Source organism: Dasypus novemcinctus, chromosome 21, assembly GCF_030445035.2.
Source record: "Dasypus novemcinctus isolate mDasNov1 chromosome 21, mDasNov1.1.hap2, whole genome shotgun sequence".
In the NCBI taxonomy this organism is placed as follows: domain Eukaryota; kingdom Metazoa; phylum Chordata; class Mammalia; order Cingulata; family Dasypodidae; genus Dasypus; species Dasypus novemcinctus.
Genome location: NC_080693.1, coordinates 72,794,428 through 72,813,990, shown reverse-complemented (window position 1 = coordinate 72,813,990; position 19,563 = coordinate 72,794,428). Strand labels below are relative to the sequence as shown.

Here is a 19,563-nt window from a genome sequence, read left to right as displayed (position 1 = left end):
GGGGGACTGCGGGAGAGGGGCGGCCCGGCAGCCTGCGCGCATGCCCGGCGGGGGTGCCGGGAGAGAGGGTGGCAGGCGTCCCTGGATACCCCTGGCATGCTCGCGTTCCCCATTGCAGTGCAGCAAAGCGCCCGGGTCTAGATCGGGTCGAGTTGAGCGCGCAGAGCCGTGCCCGGGGGGTAGAGGGACGCCGTGCCAAGGACTCCGGCAGCGTTGGTGGGGGCTGCCCCACGCGACCCCGCCGCGGGCCGGGAAGAGAGATGCCGTTACCTTCCGTGACCCCCCGCCCGGCCGCCCGCGGGAGGGCGCGCGCCCGGCACGGTCCCGGCCCACGTGTGTCCGCGCGCGCGCCAGGCCAACCCCCTCCCTCTCCGCGCTCGCAGCACATGGTCGGCGGCGGCGCGCCCCGAGGCCGGCGGAGACCGGCTGTAGCCGGTATAGGATAAGAGATAGGCAGCGGGGCCGGGGCGCAGGCAGCTGCACCCAGGGCCCGGGCGCAAGCAGCCGGAGAGAGGGGCAGGGAGAAGGGTGTGGTCGGGGTTTCCAAAGCGCGGGAGTGGGTGGGGGCCGGGCCCACCCTCCCGGCCAACTTGTGATAGGCTCGGGCCCGCGCCCTAAGGGGTTAAACGCGTGCCCGTGTTATGAGCAGTATATAAGGAGAGGGAGGCCAAGCCTCCGGCTTATTGGGAGCCTTTTGGGGTTTATTCTCTTCCCATCTAACTTGGTGAGTTGGTTTTATTTTATATGTTTGAAAGTTTGATTGTGGGGTGTGGGCTTTTTTTGTTTTTTAAATCTGTGTTAGGGGCTTTACTTTCCTTCTTTGGTCGGGGAGGCGGAGGAGATTACTTAATAATTTAACATTTTGGAGAGGTTATTCCGAAAAACCTTCTGACATTTGGGAATGATCTGAGCCACCCGGCTGACGCGCTCTCGCCAGCGTGGGCAGCCGAGAGTTCACTATCCGTGGCCCTGCTAGTTTGGGTCCAGAAAATACATAAGTAAGGCCTAGCCTTTGGGTGTTCCCCGCCCCGGAATAGGGGCTCCAGGTCTTCGGGCGAGTTGCGGACGGCGGGCTGAGCCTCTGCATGGATTTTACCGCATGAAGTTGCGTGCGCGGCAGAGCGAAATGTCAGAGGTACCTTTCCCAGGCTCGCGCGCGCACGCGCGCGCACGGCAGTCACTGAGGTAGTGCGAGGAAAAGTGGGTCTCCCTGTTCTTCCCACGGCACGCACGCCGGGGTGGCCCAGGTGACCCCCCCTGGGGGAAGGCTGGGAATTCCCTGCAGAGCGCAAGTCCAACACCTTGACCGTCAGAGCTGTCAGCGGCTGACGGCGGGACCCGCGCAACTTCCAAGGTTCCCGGAGCTGCCAACCGCAAGACCGCGCCGGGGCAGCTGAGCAGCTCTGTAATAAGCGAGGATGGTTTTGTGGAGGAATGGGTTATTTCCTTCTGGATGGTGCGTGTTGTGTTTGTTTTTTTAACTCCTCCCAGCAGACAGGTGATAAAAGTTTGTTAGGTGGCATGTAAAATGTCACCAAACACAAGGGGCATCAGTCCTAGAAAAAGCTTCCCAAAACTAACTAGGGAAGAGCAATTACAGCTTGTCAGCCTGGAAGCCGGTTTTGTTTGCTCGGTTATACGTTTCGTGCCAGCTCCTTCTCGAAGGAGATAGCCTGTACCCTGGGGATGAGATTTCTCAGTGATCTTACACTGTTTAGCAAATCATGGTAAGATGGGTGTCTTGTTTACCAAAAATGCCTGGTGCTTACTAGGAAATCTCTGTAAGTGATGCATTTTTCTATGTTCAAAGCACCATTACGTGGCATTTTGGGGATCAACAATTCATCCTGTCTGCCCGGTGGATACAGAAATACCCCTTCTCATATTTATGGGAAAGGTGTCCAAGATGGAAAGGTAGGTGTGTAAATAAACGGAGCAATGCAGCCAAATGGAAAGGCTCCTTCTATCTTAATGAGTACCATAAACCCTGAGTTTTCCTTCTGTGGTTTCTAAAAAAAGGCGTTTCCTCAGTGGAACTCCTGAGAAGGACACTTAAATTAGGGGCTTTGGTTTCATCATCGTGATCTTGTAAAATGAATGAATCAGGTTGTATCAAATGATTCAGAGCTGCTGAGGGGGCCCGGTTCAGGACAGGTTGGATTTTTTTTTTTAATAGAAAATTCAAACGAATGTCACCTAAATACAAACTAGTTTTGACTATGGGGGTGGGAAACATCTTGTGGAAAGCTGTTCTCCAGGCTATGCCTTGAAGAACAGAGATTGAGTACATTTGCCTGGGCTCCCTGCCCTTGCCAGTTGCCTTCTCATTTTACCTCCAGAGCCTGCAGTTTGAACTTTGTTCTGAACTGACAGCCTTTGGTCCTACAGTAACCCAATAATTGTGCATTCTCGATGCCCTCAAGCCAAATCCTTTCTCAGCTCATACACTCAACAGTGAAACTCCCCTGCACAGCAGACTTCTAAGCCTTGGCCGAACATGCATTTACTAACAGTGATGGTTATGACAGTCAAATGCTAATAGGAAATAATCCAACATGCCCGATGTGTTTTGTTCTTACACTGCCTTCTAGAGAACATTCGGGTAAAGGAAAGGTGGCTGTCCAGAACCCCGTTCAGAATTGTAGAATTTTACAGCTGGAAGAGCCCTGACACTGCTTTGTCTAACCCCTGCTTTTCCAGATGTGGAAATTGAGGGATTAAGTAATTCCCCTAGATTGTACAGCCAGCCAATGGTGAAGAGAAATTCCACAAATAATGCCTGAGGGTCTCATGAAGTAAAGCCCTGGGCTTCACTGGCAAAGGATTTAAGTAAGTTGAGGAGGATGGAGAAATATCATTTAGAGCAAGAATCAAGGCTATGATAGAACTGTCCATTCTTAAAGCAGGAAGAGATGAGATCTTCAGAGGTCAACCCCCTCACATTTACAGGTTGATCTCCAAAATGGAGTGAAGTGATTCACACCAGGCCACAGGGCCATCCAACCTGCATCAGGTTAGATCAGTAAATTAATGTTCCCTCCCATCAAACACAGTCATGTGACCATAAAACCCAAAATGGGACAGATACTTTCTGGAATTTTTTGAGGCTTTTAAGTACCTGAGTTTCAGAATTCAGGCCTCAGTGACTTCCTTTGCAGACAGAGGGTCTGTTAAGCCAGTTGGCTTTCTACTGGACAAATGGAAGATGGGAGAAAGAAAAGTCCAGGAAAGGCTCCATTCTGCAACTAGGGTCATCCTCACTTTATAACTTGGTTTTATAAGGACAGAGATGTGCATTCCTCCAGAGGCCCCCCCCCAGATTCATACTTGTTTGGTAAACTTTTATTGAGCACATTCTATGTGCCAGGCATAGGGTCCCAGAAGAGCTGGTGCTTGCCCCATACCTGTCTGCCCTGAGGGCATTTACATTTGAAAGGCTGAAATTATTGTCTAGTAAGTTTCAGGAGCCAGGTGATTCAGTTATTCTGTATTGTGGTTTTATTTTCAAACTAAATGTGGTTTTATTTTCAACCTGAATGGATGATAAAGGCATAAACGTTGGAGTAGGTATATGTTCTGGAGTGTCCTGTTTCCTTTATGTTGATCTCAGAAATAAGAAAAGAGCGTCTGCCCTCCAAACACCTGAGAGTGTAAGAGACAGTTATGCTTTAGTAGAGAAGACCAGAGATATAAAGCAAACTTAAAAAATAATAGTGTGGATCATTCAGAACAGGCTCAGAAAGTAATATTAATAGAAGTAAAGCAATCAAAAGCCTACCATCTCCTCATCAGTTTTCATAGATCAGATCTAGCCAGTGTTCACCTACTTTACACTCAGGTTTTCAAGAATGAGACAGCACTTGCACTCTCCTTAGAAGCTTGTCTACCTTGGGTCATCAGGTTTTCCCAAAGAATCAGTTGATTGCTAGAACTCAGTGCTAAAAGTCAAATTATGGACTCTTAAAGCTGGGTAGAACCTTAAGATTATCTAGTTCAACCTCATTTACTGAACAAGGTGAAGTGACTTTTCCAAGCCACACAGTTGAGTGATGAAACAGTTCACAGATCTCTCCATGCACACGGCAAGGCATACTGGTTTATCTTCTTTAAAACTTGTTTCCTCACAGTCTTGATAGAAAACCTCTCTCTCTCTCTCTCTGCCCTTTAAAATGCTATCCTGCAGGATAATAAAGCAGAGTCCTAGGAGGTAAGAGATTTGATTCTGGACCATTTGGCCAAGTCTCATCACCTCTCTGGGGCTCAGATTCCTCATTTTGAAAACAACAGTTGGACCAGATGAGCTTCAAATTCCCTTTCAGCTTTAACATTCTGGTGTTCTAACTCCATTCTGTGGCTGCCAGTTGATGTGAACCCCAGCCATTTTGTGGGTGCAAACTGTTATCATAAAACAGGCAAGGGAAGAGTGAGATGGTCACCTCATCACTAGAGCTAAAAAAACTGGCCTGGCACAGAGCCTTCTGACAATGGTAGGTAATTGTATATTCACACAAAGTCGGCAATATACTACTTCTCATCTAAATGCAGTCCATCAAGAAGATTCTGTCTCTTGATCCTTCAGAGATTTTAGGCCTGAGAGAAATCTGATTTGTCTTCATAGGCCTCTATCAGTTTTATATTTTCTTATGCAAGTTCATCCTGAGCCATCCACTAAGACATGAACACCCAATGGGGGCCTTTCTGGGGTTGGCTTAACCATGCCAATATGATTCTAGACTTAGTAGCCATTTAGTTCTGACTGCTTATCAGGAGTGGACTGAACTGTGTGGAAGGAGGTAGCCGAATGGGTTTAAATATGATGGGTTTCAGTCTTGAAGTTCCTCACTATCATCATCAACAAATACCTAAGTCCATAGATCTGTCTTTTCATTACAGCACAGAGCCTGGCACCTAGTAGGTACTCTTGAAAGAAATCTGTGTGCAAGGTACTGTGGGGAAATACACAGAGAGGAAGGCTCCAGACTTTGTTTTCCAGAAATGTATAAGTTAACTGAGGAAATATAAGATACATGCATAGAAGTAAATGATGCCATGTGAAGGAGACAATTCCTGAGATTGAGTTGGTCAGAGGATACGTTATGGAGAATGGGGGACTTGATGGAGCAGGGCCTTAAAGGTTTTACTGTGCCAGCAGCAGAGAGGGTAGTGAGGTGGGGGAAATGGACTTGGCCAAGGGCAAGGTGGCATTAGAGGGAAAGAGGAGTCCTGTGAGACCATGGCGGGCAAGTCCAGTCTTAGATTAAGTTAAGCTACAAGATGGATTGGGGTCCAATTAAAAAGAAAAGAAAAGCCAAAGTCAGGCTAATTAGTGAAACCCTTCAGAACGAAGGAAGTCACTGAAAACGTCCGAGCAGAAGAATGTCACAACAAGGCAACCTTCCAAAAAGATTCTTCATGCTGGACTCATGAAGCCAGTTAGGAGGCTATTAAAGGGCTTCCCGAGAAAAAGTTCAATCTAATGGCCTGCTAGGGGAATGAGAGGGAAGGGACAGAGGTGAACCCTGACAGCTCCAGGACTGCCACTGCCATCATTTCCCCTCCCTCCAACTCGCCCATTCACCTTCCCCAGAGATTAAAACTCTTCTAAAGCCAACACTAGGTATACTTTTTTTTTTCTGGCTTCCAAAACTTAAGCTTAGAGCTGTTTTCACTCCTCTTCCACAGTTGCCTCATCTTGAGAGTGACTTGTGAAAGGCTGATGAAGGAAGGGAATTATGGAAGCTTCATTCCTTGAGGGCTCCTGACCCCTCTCCCCATCTTAAATCAATAGCTTTCCATGTTGGGAAACACTAAGGACAAGCGCTTCTGTAGCTGCTCATCCTCCATCTTGAACTACTTAACTTCCTTTCCCACCCTCCATTTACTCAGGCATCACACATCAACACACAGCACCACACAAATGCCACTGCTGCAGTGAGTGTAAGCTTCTTAAAGCATCTTACATGACCCATTTTATGCAGCCAAGTATTTAACAGTAATAGGGTAAAAAGGAAATGTACAGTCCTTCCAGAGTGTTAACCTCTTATGGGAATGATGCTATCACTGTCACTAGGATGAATGAGAACAAGTTAGGTCAGATTTGCTACTTTTTAAGATTTATAGAATAAATCCAGAATATTAACTCTTAATATCAGAAAGTGGCAAGTCTACTGCATAGATCAAGTCATGCTCTCTTATTTTTCGTATTGCCCTCCACTATCAGTAAGATCCTCTGCCTTGGTACTTGAACACTACACCCTATGGCTAGTGTGGGAGGAAGGGCGCCCGGCTTGCCACAGTAGCAAACAGTGCGGCAAGAGGTGATACCGCCTCTGCCCACTGGGCCTAGATAAGGTGACCACGCCTGACTAGGCCTTTGCTGCTAGCGGCTGGCCGGCACCGCCCTCCCCCTTTCTATCTCCTGCCTAGCCCAACATTCAGCCAGCTCTCACTCCCCCTTTCCTCTCCCCTATTCCAAACCTCTCAGCCAGCCCTCTGCCTAGCAACCGCTTACATTCACCTATCAGGAAGCAGTACCCGCCCGCACCTATCAAATCCCTCCACGCAGTCCCTAACCCTATAAAGCTGTGTCCCCTTCCGCAATAGACCAGACTTGTGCCATCAGCCTGTCTCCGTGACTCCTTCCTGGGTCGTGCGCCCTCCACGCCTTCGGAGCCCCCGAGGGAAGCCTCAGCGGCCGTACGAGGCTTTCTTCCCCACACCAGGGACCCCTCTCGTCCCACAACGGGACCCCACTCGTCCCATAACAGGGACCCCGCTCGTCCCATAACAGGGACCCCGTTTCGTCCCTCAGGCTAGGAAGAGGATGCACCTGCATCCTGAAAATTCACCTGCATGTAACTGTGTAACTGTAGAGAAATCTTAAATTCAAGGTCGGTGGCCATTAAGAGCTTTGAGACCATGGACACATTTATTACTACAGATGTCGTCATCACTTTTTAGTTTGGCTAAAAACACACATTGTTTAGACGAATGTGGCACTGTAGAAGCTTTAAAAAGGCCGGTATTTGTTTGCTAGCACTCACCGGATAATCCAGAAGACTTCAACTAACCTTCCTCCAGTGTTAAATGCAGCGCTGCCTTTTCCTTCTTTGTTATGGCACAGGTCTGCTTGTTCTGTTTGTTGCAGTTTGGACAGAAAGGCACGGCGAGGTCAGGGTTAACTCCATTATGTCACCTGCCTGCCCATCCAGGGCCCCACAAGTTGGTAGTGACTTGATGTCATCACTCTAGTCTAGAGTACTTGTCATGTACTCAGAAATTCAAGTGCTAATACACCAAGTGGTGATCAACTTTGAGGAGCCTACTTAGGCTAGCCAAACTCCCAGAAGACACAATTCCACATTTTGATGTTACAGTCTGTCCATGAAGGTATATCCCCATGAGACACCAACTCAGAATCAGAGTGTTGCTTAGGAGTGGTAGATCGGAGCAAGGAGAGGTGGTTGGATGTTCTCAGTGGCCAGCAGATCAAGCAAGCAGAGATGCATATGGACAGTGCTGTGGAAGCATACTGTCAGTGTTGTTTGCCTCTCAGCCTCCCTTTTCTAGGCTTCCTTTCATTGCACATCGACACTCCTAATGGTCAGTTCGGTCTTTCTTTACCTAACTTGCTTCCTTCAAGGACAGCATTAGTACTTGATCTGGAAGCCATTATGTGTCCTTCAAATGCCTTTGAATACTCTGCTCTGATTCTTTGATTGTTTGTTTTCCCCCATTTAAGTATCGCAGGAAAGTCTTATTTCCAATTCCAAATTCTTTTTTTGGGGGGGTGGGGGGGAAATCCCATGTACAATACAAAGAGGTGATAAATCTATTACTACCCAAATAGTTACCAAACCAGAAACAATAAAAAGAAGTGTATGCTTTTATATGAACTGCACATGATTTAAATATTCAATATAAGAAATGGGGTAAGTAGTTCACATCTGTTACATTTGCTAAAGAGCTCCAGAATCACCAACCCTCATGCTATTGCTGGTCTGATTTACTTTTTTTTTTCCTTTCACTTTTTCAGATTAAGAATGACCCAAAATAAATCAAAGATTTGTTGCAGAGCCAATGTTTATACTCAAGTGCCTGATGGAGGATGGGGCTGGGCAGTGGCTGTTTCTTTTTTCTTCATCTCGGTCTTTACCTATGGTATCATCAAGTCATTTGGTGTCTTTTTTACTGACCTAATGGACAGTTTTGGTGAATCTAACAGCAGGATCTCATGGATAATATCAATATGTGTGTTTGTCTTAACATTTACAGGTTAGTACCTCTTTGAACTTAAACACTATACAAACCCTGGTCCCTTTCTGAAATATGCTTCCCAATTTAATGGTACTCAGTGTGCTTGTGATGCATGACCTGTGATGCATGACCATGTGATGCATGACATGTTTCCTTACATGACCTGTTGGCCCTTTCTAGCCTCAGTTAAGTCAGATGGTTTTGGGGGTGCAAGTGGGAGTGGCAAAAGAGGCGCTGAAGATGAAGTCTTATTTGCTAGCCTTAATGACCTTCAATTTAGCATACATGTATGAAACACCCACTGTATGCACAGTCTTAAAATACTGTAGATTACTTGGGGGACAGCAGTAAACCCAAGTACTATGAACAAGATGGAAAGGACTTAGCATGCCAGGGCCTAGATCCATAAAGGACTTGATTGGCCAGGCTGGCTGGAAATATGGAAGGGTGGGTTCAGGTAGAAGAAAGATGAATGGGGAAGCAGACTTGGCCCAGTGGATAGGGCGTCCGTCTACCACATGGGAGGTCCGTAGTTCAAACCCCGGCCTCCCTGACCCCTGTGGACTGGCCCACGCGCAGTGCTGATGCGTGCAAGGAGTGCTGTGTCACACAGGGGTGTCCCCCTCATAGGGGAGCCCCACATGCAAGGAGTGCGGCCCATAAGGAGAGCTGCCCAGCGCAAAAGGAAGCGCAGCCTGCCTAGGAATGGTGCCGCACACACGGAGAGCTGACGTCAAGATGACGCAACAAAAAGAAATACAGATTCCCATGCCGCTGACAACAACAGAAGCGGACAAAGAAGAACACGCGGCAAATGGACACAGAGAGCAGACAATGGGGGGGGTGGTTAGGGGGGAAGGGGAGAGAAATAAATGAAAAAAAATAAATCTTTAAAAAAAAAAAAAAGATGAACGTGTGAAGTAAATAACATGCCAGGACATGTTGACCTTGAATTTCTAAACAGCTGCCTTCTTAAAGGACTTCATTAAGTAACCACTATGTAACTTCATTAATCACTATACAAACAGCAAAACATAAAATGGGGTTTTTAGTATCATTTTTAACATACACATTTCACTTGATCCCATACAGGCCCTCACTTGAACACATACTAGGTCCCATGTCAGCTCTTCTGTCAGGGGCAACACCAAGGTTTTTCTGACAGTTACCATTTTACCCTATATCCTGCCACAGAACTATTATCTCTGAAGTTATCTACATTCTTTAAATGTAGTTAGTTTTAAGCCATATAATGTCTTAAAGAAGCAGCTCTTTGTTTTTACCTATTGGGTAAAGTAGAAATTTCTTTTAGTTCTAATACCACCTCCTACAAGTTCCATGACAGAGCTCCTGGTCCTGTTTGAACGTTAAGGTAATTTTTAAATTGTGGAATGTTTATGTTCTTGGAAAGATCACTTAAGTGACCTAGAACCACACTTTTACATTTGATAACCTAAATAAAAAGGAAATCCAAAAGCTTACATTTTAGCTCTTTTATAACCAAAGATTTAAAAAAATTGTTTTAATACTTCTAAAATGCTATTATTCTGACAGTTAATGCTTTAGGCCAGCATACTCAGAGTTGACAGTGGTTTCATTCTGAGCTTAGTTTTCAATCTTAGTTTTCATTCTTCCGGCAAGCATAATAGGTGTATATGGAACAAACTGAGCACAATTTAGTCCTTTTTTTCCCCTGCTGCTCAGCATGTTGTATGTCGCTCTTCTTTGCCCCAATTTTCAACTGTTCACTTATCTCAATATATTAAAGCCAATATTAATGGTAGTCTAAGAAACAGAACTAGTTTGTCAGAATTAAATGTACTAGGGGATACATGTAGAACTAAGCTAATCAAAGTATAATTCATCAGCCATTTTGATGTATCTTTCCTAGAGCTTTCTTCCTTCAGGATGGAGAGATAACAGACAATAGTTTCACTACATAATCATTTTCAGACAAAGTTAGAATTTGGCCCTAAATGGAGCTTTTTAAAAAGAATCCAAAGCAGTGAGTATAGGAGAAGAGAAAAGATTTATGCAACCATAGGGAAACCACTTTCTATTACAGAATTGTATAAATGCATATCTAATCTTGTAGGTACTTCAGGGTGTGTCTTTCCTGTAAAAATATAGATAGAAGTTTCATACTTTCTCTTGAAGGGGCCTGAGGAATATCAACGAGTTTGAACAAATTCTAACCTAAGTAACCATCACTTCAAATGTACTTGGTGTTTTCCACTGTCTCAGTGTCGAGACTTAAAAAGGGAATCTTACTAAGGCTCACGCTTAAGCCTTTATGAGTTAATCGATTACTTTCTGTTTTTTGTTTTAAACACAGCGCCCTTCTCCACTATCCTGTGCAGCCGTTTTGGACACCAGGCAGTGGTGATAGTTGGAGGACTGCTGGTGAGCACAGGAATGATCTTAGGCTCCTTTGCACAGGCTGTTTTCCACATGTACATTGCAATTGGGGTCATCTCGGGTAAGTGCTTCTCCTTGGTGTACCGATTCTAGATACTTTGTTTTTCTGGGTTTGAAGAACAAAGAAGGGGAAAGAATATTAAACCCAAATTCATCCATTCCCTCGCGTACTCTCTCAATTTTTTTCCTTAAAATGAAGAATGTCCCAGATTAGTGGTTTTTGAACTGGGTTGTATGGACTCCAGGGGACACAGGAACCTATTCTCAAGTGCCCAGGAGTTTCTGTTTGATTAAAAATATATATATATTTACCAGTGGTGAAGATAACTTCTCTTTGGCTATAATTTGCAACTGAAAGACATAGAATTTTCAGAGTAAGACGTAAGTTTTTTTAGGCAGTATTTCTCAAATTGGGGTCTAAGAATCTTGGGTTATGGGGAAGGTGCAGTGTGCTCAACTTATTCTCAGGGGTCTGATAAAACTTTTTTCCCTTTAAAAGGAGTCCATACATTACTCAGATTTTAGATAGATAATGTCCATCTGTATGTGTAAGTTTATATTTTGTATATATGTATACTTGAGATTTGTACTTTAAATTTTTCCATCTATTTCTGTACATATCACCAAACTCATTTCTTCCCAAGTAGAATTCTTGCATAAAAACTATATTCAATGATAGTTTCGCCCATTGTGAATTTATATAAATCTTAAAAGGTACAGAAAAAGTAGAAAAAGCCAGAAAATATTTTTCACACTCCTAGCACCCCAAAACAACTGATGCAGTTTATCCACAGACCTTTAATGCAACCCGTTTATCTTGGCTATGTCCCCTTTCTCCAGAATGAATTACTTGGCTTCTAAAACTTGTGATCTGAAAAACAAGAACAAAAATCCCAGGGCTTTGAATGTGTCCTTCCAGCATCAGCATGTGTTTCTCACAGTTCGTTTTTACTTTCTTTCATAGGTTTGGGATACTGCTTTAGCTTCCTCCCAACTGTAACCATCCTTTCACAGTACTTTGACAAAAGACGCTCCGTGGTTACCGCAGTGGCTTCCACGGGAGAATGTTTTGCTGTGGTTGCTTTTGCACCAGGTATGTGAACCTCAGTGGTCCGACAGGATGTGGAATAGGGGAAGCCCCTCAGCTATTCTTGGGACCTCAGCTTTTGTCAGTGGGCTGCAAATGGATGACTGTGACTGTATTTCTCATTGAAGGTTATTTATCCTCTATATTCCAGTACATTTTAAGAATAGCTCTTTCCTATTTTAGGAACTCAAACCATTTTAATAGTAGTCCATGTTTACATAAATAGTAGTCCATGTTTTACATAAATAGAAAGATAACCTGTACACTTCTTCAGTGGTCAGGCTCAAAACATGCATTCCCAAAATAAAGGATTTAATGTGTTGGGATTATGTATGCTACTGTTTCTCTCCTTTGTCCAAAGGTAGGTTTAAATTACACAACTGAAGTCCGTTTTATTACCTGCATGTGGATAATCTCAGCAAAATGTTTACCCCTGGTTTATTTTCCTATCGTTAGGTTAATTATATTCTAACAAGTAGACAGACCACCCTGGAGACCCAGGGGTATCTCTTACCCCTGTCGTTTCCTGCTGGATGTGTCAGCAGACTGGACTCTGCTCTTTCAAGATGTAAAGGAAGTATTTAAGGACCATGTGTCATGAAGTCTTATCACTTGTCAAATGGCTTAGAAAAATGAATGTGTATGTATATAAGTTCAGAGAAGAGACAGAGACAGAGAAAAATGTTAATTGTTGATTTAAGGTGACAGGCAGGCTTGTAAATGCCATTCTTTCTACTTTTCTGGTGGCTTGAAATTTTTCAAAATAAAATGTTGAGGGGAGAATCAGGGGACTCTGAATACCCAGAGATAGAGCTGAGCCATAGCCAGCTTTGTCCCCAGCCCTGGGCATGGTATCTGGTACCTGGTCAGTAAATGTTAAATGGAGAAAAGAAAAACAGACTGATCACCGCCAGGTGAGATTAAGGCACTCTGAAATACCCAGGCCTGAAATATTTGGCAAGAGTAATTGGTGGAGTGGAACAAGAGATGCAAGCAAAACACGGGTTACACAGCTAAGTGGAGCTTCACTTACCTGTGGAAGCAGCCTTCCTGCTAAGCCTATATTATGGTTTACTAAGTAACCATAGCTATCATACTTGATCGTCAGCTCTCAGAGAATCAGAGTACAGTAAAATAAAATTATAATAGACATCATTTGAGCTTTTTGGGGTGATTAAGAAGATACTTTAAGATCTTGTGGGGCACCTGCATCATCCTGTGGTAGCTCTGGAGCTTTAGCTCTGTTTGGCCACATCCTCAGCCTTACAGGATCCGTGAGGTATCTGGTCTACCCTCCAGGCTGCCTCTAGGCAGCAGCTTGGGGCCCAACTTAATGGCAGGAAGGAGGAGAATTCAGGTAATTAAGGACTTATCACTAGGTAGAAACTGGAGAACTGCACCATTTAATTCTGGGATAATCACATGAGCTTTCAGATTCTTAATCGTCATCTGTTTTTAATTTAATCTACTCTGAGGACTGAATGAGTGGATGTATACCGATACATAGATCTGAGGTTGGCAAACACTTAAACATTTTAGACTTTGCGGACTGTGTGGTCTTTGACACAGCCACCACTCAGCTCCGCTGTTAACAGCACAAAAACAGCCACAGATGACAAGGCTGTGTTCCAATCCAACTTCATTAACAAAAACAGGCAGTGGGTTGGATTAGGCCCATGGGTTGCAGTCTGCCGAACCCCGATGTAAATCGCAAACTTACTTCAGTTCTTGCACCTCTACCTGGCAAAATGCCACCCACCAAAGCTCTCAGCCCTGGGCTAAGAAATTTTGTTTTCTGTATTACAGTCATTCTGCTCATTTTCTCCATAATTGATTCAGAAAAACACTGAAACCTAGAATAATGGATAGTACAGATCAACAGCATTCACACTGCTGAATTCCACATTTCTTCAACACTTTCTCTTGGGTCCTGAGTCCATTAACTGACCTCAGATCTTATTTTTCTTCTTTGCACCTGCCTATTCAAGCAATTACAGCTCTGAAGGACAGCATTGGCTGGAGACACAGCCTCCTCTTTGTGGGCCTACTACAGTTAAACATCGTTGTCTGTGGGTTACTGCTAAGACCGATTGTTATCCGAGCTTCTGGGTCACCCAAAACCACCACCCATGAAAACAGGAAAGAAGTGCAATATATGCTTGAAAATGAGAAAACACACACCTCAATTGACTCCATTGACTCAGGAGTAGAACTAACTACCTCACCTAAAAATGTGCCTGGTCACACTAACACGGAACTGGAGCCCAAGGCTGACACGCAGCAGATCCTGGGGAAGCAAAGCTCCAAGCAAAGCCATAAGAAAGCCCCATTGTTGGACTTCTCAGTCTTGAAAGAGAAAAGTTTTATCTGTTACACATTCTTTGGTCTCTTTGCCACGCTGGGATTCTTTGCACCTCCCTTGTACATCATTCCTTTGAGCATCAGTCTGGGCATTGACCACGATTACGCTGCATTTATATTGTCTGCAATGGCAATTGCTGAAGTTTTTGGGAGAATTGGAGCTGGTGTCGTCCTCAACAGAAAGCCTATTCGTAAGATCTACATTGAGCTCATCTGTGTCATCTTACTGACTGTGTCCCTGTTTGCCTTTACTTTTGCTAGAGACTTCTGGGGTCTTATGTCATGTAGCATATTTTTTGGTTTTATGGTTGGAACAGTAGGAGGCACCCACATTCCACTGCTTGCTGAAGACGACGTAGTGGGAATTGAAAAGATGTCTTCTGCAGCTGGAGTCTATGTCTTCATTCAGAGTATATCAGCACTGGCTGGACCACCCCTCGCAGGTAAGTTCAAGACAGAAAATACAAACCTTCATCTACTTTGTGCTAGCTTGCTGTTCCAGTCTAATAGAAAATCTATTGACGTTTATACTCCCGCAGAATTTTAGAGCTGGCAGGGATTAGAGATTACCTGAGCCAGCCCTTTTTTTTTTAAGATTTATTATTTTTTATCTCCTCCAACCCCCCTCCCCCCAGGTATCTGTTCTCTGTGTCTGTCTGCTGCGTGTTCTTTTTGCCCGCTTCTGTTGTTGTCAGCAGCTCAGGAGTCTGTTTCTTCTTGTTGCGTCATCTTGTTGTGTCAGCTCTGTTTTTGGGCAGTGCCATTTTTGGGCATGCTGAACTTTTTTTCGCACTGGGTGGCTCTCCTAACGGGACGCACTCCTTGCGCGTGGGGCTCCCCTATGCGGGGGACACCCATGCGTGGCAGGGCACTCCTTGCTTGCATCAGCACTGCACGTGGGCCAGCTGCACACGGGTCAAGGAGGCCCAGGGTTTGAACTGCAGACCTCCCATGTGGTACACGGATGCCCTAACTGCTGGGCCAAGTCCACTTCCCATGAGGCAGCCCTCTTGATCTAAGTGTCAGAAAGCTGATAGCTAAAGAGTAGCATTCAAAAGTCATATGGTAATTAAATGACCAAGTCAGGGTTAGAACTCACATCTGTAGTCCAGGTAGACCCAAGCTCTTGCTACTCTCTTGCCTTGCCTGATGTTTGAGGGGAATCCATGGATTTGTGACCTTGTATATCATCTGACTTTTACAATAATGGAACCAAAGGATTTCTGTAAGTCACCGTTCCATCTTAGGAAGGGTATACAGAAACTGTGCACATTGCAGCTCTTAGCAAATACTTAATTGATTGTGACAGACTATTTTTTTGTAGGAGGGACATAGGTGTGTTTCATATCTTAGACCTGAAATGAAAGGTCATTAAAAGTTACTGTGGGGAAACGGACTTGGCCCAGTGGTTAGGGCGTCCGTCTACCACATGGGAGGTCCATGGTTCAAACCCCGGGCCTCCTTGACCCATGTGGAGCTGGCCCATGCGCAGTGCTGATGTGCGCAAGGAGTGCCGCGCCACGCAGGGGTGTCCCCCACGTAGGGGAGCCCCACGCTCAAGGAGTGCACCCGTAAGGAGAGTCGCCCAGCGCGAAAGAAAGTGCAGCCTGCCCAGGAATGGCGCCGCCCACACTTCCCGTGCCACTGAGACAACAGAAGCGGACAAAGAAACAAGACGCAGCAAATAGACACAGAAAACAGACAACCGGGGGAGGGGGGAATTAAATAAATAAATCTTTAAAAAAAAAAAGTTACTGTGATTAGAGATTATTCCATGTTAAGAGATATCTGGAGTGAACTCAAATGAAAATGCAGCTCTTAAGAATAGTACATTTTCAAAGAAGTACGCATCTTTAACTGTCCCATGTTTTAGATTCTCTACTAGGACAGATTTAGCCAATGAAGAGTGTTGGCACCTTAATTTTCTCAGGTGCTATTCATTTTGTATGTTAGCGGGATTTATAGTCTCTCTTCAGTCTAGAACAGATTCCTACCTTCAGCTCTCCTTGTTTCTTTAAAGAAAGTAAAACAAAGAACACAAAGAAACTCAGAAGTTTCTGAATTTGCTGGGAGCTTGGGGGAGAGAGGGTTTGTGTTCCATAAATACGTTGACAGTGCTACTGCTTTCTCCCAGGTCTGCTGGTCGACCAAAGTAAAATGTACAGCAGAGCCTTCTACTCCTGCGCAGCTGGCATGGCCCTGGCAGCTGTGTGCCTCGCACTTGTGAGACCGAGTAAAAAGGGACTGTGCAAGTGTCATCATTCAGGTGAAACAAGGGCAGAGAGTTGCCATGGGAAAGCTTTACAAGACCCACCGGAAGACTTTCTAGAAATGGATCTTGGGAAAAATGAGCCTAGAGTTCATGTGAAAATGGAGCCAGTATGACATGCTTTTGTCTCAGTCAGCCACTGTGTTGGCTGGGGAGGGTGGGGGATGGGATGGAGCTCTGAGAGGCAGGAAGGAGAGGAGCAAACCACTCCACTCCACTTGCAGAACTACATTTTAAAGGGAATGTGGACATAAGTGACACTACCAACATTGTTCATTCTTTTTTTTTCCTTTTTGCTTTTTTAAGCCAAAACAAAAACAACCAAACGCGCCTCCATATATAAATCTGGCTTATTCAGTAACAATACAGAGATGTATAGAAGGACTCTGGGTCACATTCTAATCTTAAACCTGTGACATGAGTTGGCAAAGTGTTTTAAGAGCTCTCACAGACAATTAAACTATCTTATAAAACAACATCTAACCAGGTCATCAAAATGAAATTTCCCATTTGAAAAATTGTAAATCATTTTTTAGGTCGCTCCTTTTTTAAAAAAAATGAATAAATTTTGTAAACCCACTACAAAAATACTGAAGGTTCCAGTTAACAAATTATGGCCTCTTTAATTTTCCAGCTATTCCATGTGAAGTATGTTTCAAGACCAAACATTTGACTTATGAATAGAACTTTTAAATATATATTTTAAATTTATATATAAAGTTATATATATATATTTATATATTTATAAATATATGTTAAAATTTATATATATATAAAGTTATATATAAAATTATATATATGTGTAACTTGAACTTCATAAATGTGAAGATTACCACTTCTTTTTTATGGCCAGTCATTACCCACAAGTGTTTCAATACAAAATGATACAGAATGGCATTCAAAACTGTGTTTCCTGTTATTTTTTTTAATTATTCAGGAATATGTGATGGCAGTGTCTTTAATTTAAACCATTATTTATTACTAAGTTATTCTAGGAGAGGAGTGACGTAATCAAAAGAAATAAAATCTGAGACATTAGCAGCATTTGTACTGCCTTTTTGCAGTCCTCTGAAGGACTTAAAGAATACTTCTTGATCTTGTAAAGTTACTCTCCTAAAAGGCCAAATTGTCACAATTCTTTAATTTGTCTCAAGGCAAGGTATGCTATTTAAAGGGAACAAAATAATGAATAGCAAAACCCCTTAGCTTTTTAAAATAACTTCACCACCACAGAATACCCCAGGGGCTTTTTTGACCAGACTTATGTTTCACTGAATCGTTGATGCACTTGTGATTTTTTCTTGAAACGTCAAACTGTTGGAGCATTTCTGTGATTTCATGTGGGTAGCAGAGCCGTTTATTTACTTTTCCATCATGAGTTCCAAGTGACAATTTCCATCTCATATAAAACCTGACTGTTCTGACCTGTCACAGGCATCAGACGATGTGTCGCTGGTTTTGTAGAGGTGGCACTACATGTATTCTCCTCCTCATTTTAACATTTTTTTTCTGCCACGAGGGCAAGTGTGAGGACACCTGGGAGGGAAGCTGTTTTCTCACTTCCTACTGAAGCGCACCCTGCAGGTGATGGTCACTGCCGCCCATCCTTACTCATCTTTACTGTTAATTTATGACAACTCAGGGGGAAAAAATATAACAAACCTAGTTTGATTACAGGTACCCACAAGCTTGAATATTTCTGCACTGAAATCAGAGTGGCATAGTTCTTCACCTGCTACATTTTGTAGAGCCTTTTATCAGCCATAGATAGAGGACAATCGGTAAAACTTTGGGGAGGGAGGGAACGAAAAGATCAAGTGCCTGTTGAAAACAGGCACCCCTAAAACAAGGTGGATGTAGCAAATCTGTCACCTCTTGAGAAGGACTTTGAGCTTGTGGCAGTTTTGCTGACTTACATGACTTCAGCACTTTACAACATATTTTTTTACTATGAATGTTCAATATAATTTAGTATTTATAACTGGTTTCTGAGGGATCTACTCTATGTCCACTCTGTACACTGCATGAAATGAAATGTATGCCAATTTCAGTATGCCAGTAATCAAAGTTTTAAATGTTTGGAAGAAAACAAAAACAGGATTGCTGATTTGTTCTGTATTAGTGACATTCTGGTACTTCTAGTTTTGCAGTAAGTTTATGGATTTTTTTATTGAAAAAGACTAATTTTCTTCTGCTGTAAATGTTTTTTTCTAATTGAATTATAATCTTATCAACATTGATTGCTTGATTCAGTTAATGTTGTAAAAAGCCCAAGAAAGATTCATTTCAAATAACTTTCGTAAATACTTTTCTCTCCTGCAAAGACTTTTAATTCTATTAGAAACACACAAAGGTTTCCAGCAAGTATTTGTTGAACTTAGTTATTTCTTAATAAAAAAATATGGATGACATCCTAATAGCCACAGAAAGTAACAAGGCAAGCTTATCAAAAGTAGTAAGTGCAAATAGTTAAGACTGTCTACAGAATCCTCCTAAGAACTGTTCTAAGTAAACAGTACAGACCGTCTATGCCAGGAGTTAGCCAAGTTCTCCTGTAAAGATCCAGAAAGTAAATACAAAGGCTTTCGGGGCATACAGTCTCTGCCACAACTACTCAACTTTGCCATTGGAGTGTGAACACAGCCACAGATGATATGTAAATAAATGGTCCGAGCTGTGTTTGAATAAAACTTTACAGACAGACACTGCAATCTGAATTTCAGAACATTTTATGTCATGAAATAATTACTTTTTAAATTTTTTTAACCATTTCAAGATAGAAAAAAATATGCTTAGCTTACAGGCTGTTTTTAAAAAAATGCCAGCAACTTGATTTGGCCTAACAACTGCTCTGCAGCCATGACACTGGAATGGCTCAGAATCACCAGTCCCAACATCCTATAAAACTGTCCTGATATGAGGGGATTGTTGTGATCAAAGGTGCCAAAGAGAGGAGAGATCAAACACCTGATGGTGCCTTTATTAATTGTCCCTTTTCATGTACTGTGGCTAAAGAGATCTGCCTCAACCTTGTTGGCTTAGTAACATTGCAGTGTAGACGTAAATGGTTTTACCCCCAAAGTAAAATTATCCCAATTAGAAAATGAGTTAAGACCATGTGTTATTTTAAGACACTGCATCCTTGTTACAAGGTTTTGAAACCTCTTAAAGT

At 43.3% G+C, this 19,563-nt stretch overlaps 2 protein-coding genes across 29 annotated transcripts in view; one reads left to right on the top strand and one right to left on the bottom strand.

Moving 5' to 3' along the window:
- ARSG (arylsulfatase G) overlaps positions 1 to 19,563 on the bottom strand; it is a 164,446-nt gene that overhangs the window by 110,122 nt on the left and 34,761 nt on the right. For 3 of the 28 annotated variants that reach the window (XM_058284613.1, XM_023589075.3, XM_023589076.3), the window contains exon 2: positions 11,471 to 11,545. The exons of the other annotated variants lie outside the window; for them this stretch is intronic. The gene's annotated coding sequence lies outside the window, so the exon portion shown is untranslated. The remainder of the gene's footprint in view (positions 1 to 11,470; positions 11,546 to 19,563) is intronic. 28 annotated transcript variants of the gene reach the window in all.
- Positions 372 to 16,601, top strand: SLC16A6 (solute carrier family 16 member 6). The gene is given in 7 exon segments (XM_012525531.4): positions 372 to 401; positions 404 to 435; positions 8,036 to 8,274; positions 10,592 to 10,735; positions 11,639 to 11,767; positions 13,750 to 14,565; positions 16,257 to 16,601. Coding segments are annotated over 7 exon segments (1,626 nt in total). The 5' UTR covers positions 372 to 386; the 3' UTR covers positions 16,508 to 16,601.